This window comes from Sylvia atricapilla, chromosome 6 (assembly GCF_009819655.1).
Source record: "Sylvia atricapilla isolate bSylAtr1 chromosome 6, bSylAtr1.pri, whole genome shotgun sequence".
Taxonomy (NCBI): domain Eukaryota; kingdom Metazoa; phylum Chordata; class Aves; order Passeriformes; family Sylviidae; genus Sylvia; species Sylvia atricapilla.
In genome coordinates, this window is record NC_089145.1 from 32,829,669 (window position 1) to 32,837,392 (window position 7,724).

General features: G+C 42.1%; 1 protein-coding gene across 5 annotated transcripts in view; it reads right to left on the reverse strand.

The window, feature by feature from the left end:
• Positions 1-6,579, reverse strand: part of CDIN1 (CDAN1 interacting nuclease 1) — a 125,126-nt gene extending 118,547 nt beyond the window's left edge. Inside the window, exon 1 of one of the 5 annotated variants that reach the window (XM_066321439.1) lies at positions 6,313-6,578. In XM_066321439.1, coding sequence (XP_066177536.1) covers positions 6,313-6,413 — 101 coding nt within the window. In that variant the 5' untranslated portion in view covers positions 6,414-6,578. Of the gene's footprint in view, positions 1-6,312 lie in introns of all 5 variants that reach the window. The other 4 variants (XM_066321438.1, XM_066321443.1, XM_066321440.1 and 1 more) reach the window with 4 other exon arrangements.
• Between the last annotated feature and the right edge of the window lie 1,145 nt (positions 6,580-7,724).

Below are 7,724 nucleotides of genomic sequence, written 5' to 3' on the forward strand. Positions count from 1 at the left end.
ACACAGAATTGGAAAGAAAAAAAGAAAAAAGGGGGGATGAAAGAGAAGAGCAGTTCCACCCTCCTGCATCTCACCACAACCACCATGCGTACTGCCTGACGATCTAAGCAATTTCACAAAAGCAGAATAAAATTATTCACAAAGCAGCAATGTATTGCCTTGTAAATGAAACTGGGTTCAAGAGGAAAATGAGAGGCCTATCCACCCCCAAGTCTAAAAAACAAAACCAGAGGCAACAATGACATTGGAAAAGAGGAAGAAACAATGTTTCCTCAGTCTTAAGCTGCTGGTTAAAGAAATAACATTCATACTATATATTTAAACTTCTTTAGGGCTTTTGTTTCAATATGGATCATCACAGAGAAAGTGATAAAATTGAGCAAATAATAAACAGATTATTTTTTCCAACTTACATTTTAACACATTACTGTGCAGATACATTGTTTTTAAAATGAAAATCTTGCTGAGATATCTGCTTTAAAAAAAAGCAGAAATCTGGCTTTCCAGGCCTGGTGTCATTTAATAAAGCTATCAATAATTTGGAGAAATAATGTGGAGATAATTTCCACACAATTACTGTGTGAAAAGCTGAAGTGATATTAAGTAATGAAGAGCAGTGGTCATCAATGTAGAGGAACGTGCATCCCTTACATTGTTGTGGGAACTAACTGTTACATTCCAATAATCAAATATGAAGTTACACACATTAAAACCAAACAGTCATACTCAAGTATATCAATATGAAGCAACGCATCCCATTTTCCTCTTGCTTACTGGGAAAAAAAAAAGAAGAAAAATTTTAAAAAGTACTTCTCTTCCATTTATGTCAGGTTCCTTTAATCTTTCTGCTGTGAAAAAAGCCCCTCTTGATCACATGAAAGTAAGTTTTCAAACAAGGGACACAAACAAGACGGTACTCTCTTGAATAGAGGCACAAAAGCAATGAACTGCACATAGCAGCTGATAAAAGTAAGCTGATAAAAGCAGCTGATACTTCGAAGCCAGAGTACTTTGAAAATCTCTGTAACACAGTTTGCTCTTAAATAGACTCAGAAACTAATGCTCCTAGTTGGGCTAGAGGCACCAAGTTTGTTTAATATGTTGAAAAAAGGAAGAGAAATAATACAGACTACACAAATTGTGCCATGGAAAAATATAGCACTCCTCAACGGACCGAAAGACATTTCACAACAGCTCAGTGCAAGAAGTTGAAAGGCATGGGTTTCTGAATCACTAAAATATGCTCAAGGCTACTGAGACAACTTGAACCATAATAAAGTTTCTGGAATCTCCAATTCAAGCACAAACTGGTATAAGCAATTCAAACACTCAGAACAGACCCAAGCCAGAAAAATACAAACATTTTAAAAAAAACAAGACTGTATCATAATGAATTGGGTCACCAAAGCTTACATCCTTAGAAAGCCTGGTAGAGAAAAGAGGAAGACTGTCCCAGGTAACCCAAAATATCACTGTATTTCATATGTATCCACGCCCAAAGATTGTTATGGCTTCTTTGAAGATCCAATACATCCAGAACTGTAACCACAGGGCAGAGGGGGCATTGCCGCAGTCTCTTCTTAACTCGGAGCTGGGAGGTGGGGAATGAACTCTCTGCTGGCAGCATTTGCTGAAAGTGGAGGCCCTATTTTGGAGGGTTTACTTTGGGTGGTTGTTTGTGTTTTTTTTTTTTTCTAGGCTTGCAATAGTAGCCACTTGGAAAAACTGCATTTCAGGATCAAAAACTGTTTTGGAGTAAACTCTGCAAAGCCAGCCAGTTGCTGGGGCCTGGTCACCTATGTCAGGGCTGACATACCAGTTTCTCCCCACAACACATCCACACTTTGGAGACATCAACACCAACATCATCAGAGCTTGGTAGGCAGCAGTGCTGACCCCACACGTGGCATCACTTCTCATCTGCCACTAGAACTGCTCCATAAGCCTTCCCAAGGGTTTGTCCCCATCCCTCCCTTTTGTTTCCCAGACTGTGCGATCACCTGCAAAGGCTTCATCTCAGGGGCAGGATCTGACACCATTTTCCTTTCTCTCCCTACAGCGGCTGCCCTTGGCCATCTTGGAAAGGATATTTCCACCATTTGGGGTCTCTCTGTTCTGGGGGAGTTAGTGAGATTTAGCAATTTTCTGTCTAGTGGTTATTTACTGTGATGTTCGCCTTTTGCAGTTTCACTTGTTAGTAAACTGGGCTTTTTCCACTTATATCTACTCGTATGTTGTTTCTCCTTATTGGTGGAAACACATCGGTGAAAAAAAGGAGGAGAACTCATTTAACAATGTCCCCCTTTAAATTGTCTTAAGCCAAGACAAAGATTCAGTCAAGAACACTATAATATTAAATCAGAATTTGATACAAAGAATGGGAAAATGTGTACAAAGTATGTATTTGAGAAGGATCTATTCATAAGTCAATTATGTTCTACTGATAAGAAGCCTTAGAAAGAGTTTCTGAGAGAAACTCTGTTTTCTGCCATATACAGAAGAACTGAAACAACTAAAACAGTAAGCAGTTAAACTGAAGTACTAGACTATCAGTTTGGGTGAATTTAACTTGAAGAATTTGGACTTTTCTGGACAAGTTAAAATAGTCTTTGAAAAAGATAGAATTTTAAAGGTCTAACTTACATCTTGTCACTATGAATAGGTAGTGCTAAGGTGATTTGTATCTAGAAGATTCTACTTGTAGGCAGCTAAAACTAACATTTAAGAGAGAAACATGCTCTGAAAAGAAAGATTTTAACTTTCTCAGAACATTTCCTGCAATGGCCTAAAACCAGTCTAGAATGGCTCACTCAATTTAGACATTAGCTCTCATTGAGAATAAGAGTATCTCAGAAGAACATGAGTCCACAGCTGAAGGGAAAGCTGAAAAATATAATACAGAAGTAACAAAGAAAACCACAAATTATTAGCAAATAGGTGAGAAACTAAGCAGAAAAGGTGGTTCACTTCAAAAGAAAAGAACACTGAATATACAGAATTATCAGTCCAGTGGCATATGTGTGAAAAAGATCAAAGGAACTATGGATCAGTGATCCAGTATTGGCAGAGATTTACTGTGCTCAGTGCTCAAAATCACATTTTGATAATCCTCAGGTCATCCAAATACCCTGCTGTTAACTGGGAACATGTCAGGAGACAACTGCTAAGGATGTAACAAATACCTTAAGAATAAAGAAATGAATAGAACATTGGTAATTGCCAGGCATGAAATACAAAGCACAGTATTAACAGATAAAGAACAGCAATTGATACCCAAGTTTTTGCAAAATAACTGGATTTTAAGCAAAGTAGACTTAAATCCATGTTGTATGAAAAGTTACAGGGTTGTAAAATACAAAAATTTCCAATGCTTGTATTAAAATACTTATAAACAGTATGTGCAGTTTAATTTTGAGTTTTTGACATTAATAAGTTACATGACAATACTTGTTTGAAGCAATAATCTCACCTCCTGAAGTAACTGAATAATAGTAAAGCCCAAACTACCCTGTTAAAAATTATTTAGATCCAAAGGTCAGGTTGGCAGCTACCATCAAGCATACCTGTGCATTAAATTGTGGCAATTGCTTATAGAAATTGCAACTTATTCTTAGGGAGAAACTGCAGAACAAGAGTAGAACTGCTTTCACAAAGCATGAAAGAGAACTTATACAAATTAGCAGCATAAAACGTGAGGCTTCAGGAGATACAACACCTGAGGGAGGAACCAAGAGATAAGACAGTATTAGAAAAAAACTGAGTAGATTAATGCAGAAATCCAAAGACTCTCAAGATCTACGAGGCACTAGGAACCAGAAATATTTGAAAACTGTCAATTTATGTATTGCATTACCAGTGGAATACCAATCCTTCCTGGGGAAAGATTGAAAGCGCAAGGTGAAAGCAGCTATTATGGATGTTAGTACTTTCCAGTTTGAATCAGCAACTGTTACCATATAATAATGAGAAACTGTCTATGGACACCTTCATCACACTGCAGGTACCATCACAGATTCTGGAATATATTTTTAAAAGACTGAATTAGAAAGTTCAGGTGGGAGGAGGGGCTTTAATTGATTCTGGCTTTAATAAAAAAAAAAAAAAAAAAAAAAAAATCCAGCCAGAAAGGCCAGTGAGACCTTTCTTGTCCTAGAAGAGAATGACAAAATTTCTAGATTATAAGAAAAACTTACTCCAGTTATTAAACACATCACTGAAAAAGCCTCCCCTTTAATATGGCATACAAAGTTTACAAATCTCTGCAGCTTGCAGCTGGCCTCTTTTAAAAGGTAAGTGTTATAGAGAATGCCTGTTTCCTACATCCTATATATCTGTTTCAATGTATCTATTGAATTCATGTATCTATTTCAATACAACTTCGTTACTGCTAAGGAAAGCAGTGGCCTTGGAATGTATTGTTTATCTTCCACATCTGACCTGCTATGAGAAATAAACAAAAAAGACAACAAAGAAATACCATACTCCCAGAAAGAAGATGTGCAGACCTCCTCAAAATATACTTAAGATGGGCATTTGTATAAAAGCTGTCAATTCATCACTCATACAGATTTTAGCCTTCTAGCATGGGCAAACAAAATTCAGGATAGATCTACAAGCAAAATCAGAAGAAGCTATTCTCCTGTCATAATGTGAATAACTACATAAGAGTATAGCCACTTTATTGTGGAAGCAACTACTACAGCTAACCTTTGCTTTTCAGTGTTCACCACACTTGAGCCAGCTCCTTTAGGAAAAAAAACGTAATTCTCTTCCTAAATAACCCTATATTGTTAGTTGCACACAGTTGGTCAGGAGTCATCAACTGACGCAGAGAACTCAATGGATCTTTTGCAGCACCAACTGAGTGAACTGGGAAGTAAAATGTATCACAAAAGACCAGTCTTTTTTGGACAAATTTGATCACAAACACTCATGTGCCTATGGATACATCTTGGAAGCAAGGCTCCTAAGAATAGTGATTGACCTGGAAAAGCAACCCAAATTCTAACCTTCTTTCACGACAACTTTCTAAGGAGAATAGAAAAAGGAAACGTGTATGCATGCACACACAAATGCACACAAACACCCTCTACTAATTTCATTAGCACTGAAGTGATAAAGCCAAGTCTAAGCTCCTTAGACACATGTTGTCATGGTAAGTGCTTTTCCAAGTTGCAGAAGAACTGTGCGAGGTGAGCTGGGATCTCAAAATGTAACTCAATGCACTCCATGAATCAACCACAATGCTTTTATTATCACTTCTCTGTAACAGGGCAATTCTCTAACATTTTCCTGAAAAGCAAAGGATTTCACTGGACAGTTTAAAAGCCTAAGTTAATGTTGGCTTTTCATCTACTTTAAGTTACACACAGCGTCAGTTTCTTCCACCACCCTTTTTGTTAAGACTAGCAAGGTTCATTCAGGAAGCACGTGAATGATTTTCTGTTTTGCTAATTTCTCTCTCTCACCAAAGCAGATACAGTACCCAACCCGCTACATTTTTCTGTATTATTTCTGGTGATTTTAGAAACAGAACCACTCTTTTCCCCACAGAACCCAAATTTGCTTTCCTGTCCAATTCAGCAATTGCAGTCCTTCCCTAAAATCTGAAAAGAAAGTGAAAAACCTTGCATCATTCCTTAAAGTGCTATTGTAGTTGGTAGTAAGTAAATTTCAGCAATGAAGATTGGTGCATGAAGCACATCCTGTCATGGATACCTTTCCATCCTAGCCCATGGTCACTTACAAAAGTCTTTTGAGAATTCTGAACACAGCTCAGGGAAGGAAGCACATGAATGGCCATAGATAAAAACATGATCCCTTTTCCAGTTTCACCTGGAATTCAGCAGCAAGAAGAGAATTATGGGTCCATAAACTCCCTTCTCCCTAAGAAACAGGGGCAACGGTATTGCAGGATGGATTTCACACTTGGCCTCAGCTACAGAGGTTTGGCCTGAACCGTAATGCTTTATTAACATCAGAAGACATACTTGGTTAATAAGAGGCTTTTGAAAGGTCCCAAGAGCTTTCACCTGGACATGTGTTCGGGGGCGCCGGCGTAAGCGTTCTTTATTTTGTGCCAACTCCTCAGGTCACGGAGGGTGGAGCAGTATCCTGCTCCCAGCGGCAGCTTCAGCGAGCTGTCGCTTGCCGTCGACGACTGTGTGTGTGTGCTGGTGATTTTGTACCGTGCGGGGCCTGAGCTGGAGCACCGGGCGGAGCTGGCGCAGCGGCCCCCGCCGCCCCACGCCCGGCCGCAGCGAGCCCGCAGGCCGCCGCCGGGGCCCCGGCCGGAGGGCGGGATGTACTTACCCAGGAAACTTCTCCTTCAGCTTCCTCAGGCTCTGCCGGGTGGGCTGCACGTGCCCCAGGAACTGGGCTATCTCATCGTACTGGGCTTTGCTCAGCTTCATGCCTCGCACCGCCGGGGCTGCGCGGAGCCGGCAGGAGAGGCGCGGGACGCGCCGGGCGCCGAGAGGCAGAAGGCGAGCGACGGCGGGGCGGAGAATCGCGGCAACCCCGGGGCACCTTTTGCTACCAGCCCAGCGCCGAGGGAGCCACGAGCGGCCGGGGCCGCCGCTCCCCGCAGCTCCGCCCCGCGTCCCGTCCGGGGCGGTGCGAGCGGCCATCCCGCGCCGCCGCCTCTGCGCAGCCGCCCCGGCGGGCGGAGTGCGCGCCTCTCGACCGGCCCGGCCGGCGCGGGCCCCGCGCGTTTCCGGCGGAGCGGAGCCCCGGGGCCCTCACGCCTGGGGACGTGCTCTGCTTGGTGCCCCTCAGCTCGCTTCTGCGAGCCGCCGTGGCGCCTGCGAGAGCGGAAGCAGCTGGCGGGGCGGCCCCGGGCCGCAGCGGGCAGGGCGGCCCGAGGTGCCGGGTCTCTCTGGTGTGCAGCAGCGCCTGCGCTGGATGGAGCGCGGGCTGCCTCTCCTGCTGTGTAGCGGCTTAGCGGTGTCATTTTCAAGGCCCTTTTCACTTGCTGCTAAAAGGGAAAATAAAAGCTCTAGTAGTAGAGCTGTGGATGCGGACAGGGCCTGCAGCCTTTTACACGCACAGGGTAAAGGCTCTTGCTAGATTTTAGGAGAAAACCAACGAAGTTTGTGCTTGGATTTCCTTCAAAGTTTGTTAAGACTCAAACTTAGGCAAGCAGTATTATTAAACACTGTTTAGGTATCAGCAAGTATATTGCAAGTCAGTTTCTGTGCTGGCTGTTTTTAGTAACTATTATAACTTCAAAGATAGGCCTCCTGTAAACAACATAAAAAGACGAGGGGTTTTGCAGAAAATTGACCACAGAAGTGGCCAAGAAATATAAGTACTCCCATTAATCTTCATTTAATTACGTTCATGAGCTACGTACAGGCTACTGATGTCCTAGCCCTGAGGTTTCAGGTGCTTAAAACTATGGATTAAGAACTGATATTTTTATAGATTTTAGGTTCTGTTCCCTTGCTTTCTCTCTTGAAGGCTTTAGGATCACATTTTGAGTTTTTTTTCAGCATCTTAGCTGGAAACTATTGCAAGAGTACAAAATGTAGAACTTCAAGAGCAAATAGCATGGATACGTCAGCAGAGTCAGTCGTTTGGGTTTCTGGTTGAGAATGCTCGGAGAACCCTCTATCTCTTGGTCTTCCATGAATTTTAGTGAGATTTGTTTGAAACCAGGAGCTTTCCTAAGAACAGCTGTTTCTGTTCTATGGCCTAAATATAAATGTTTGAAACTCATTCAT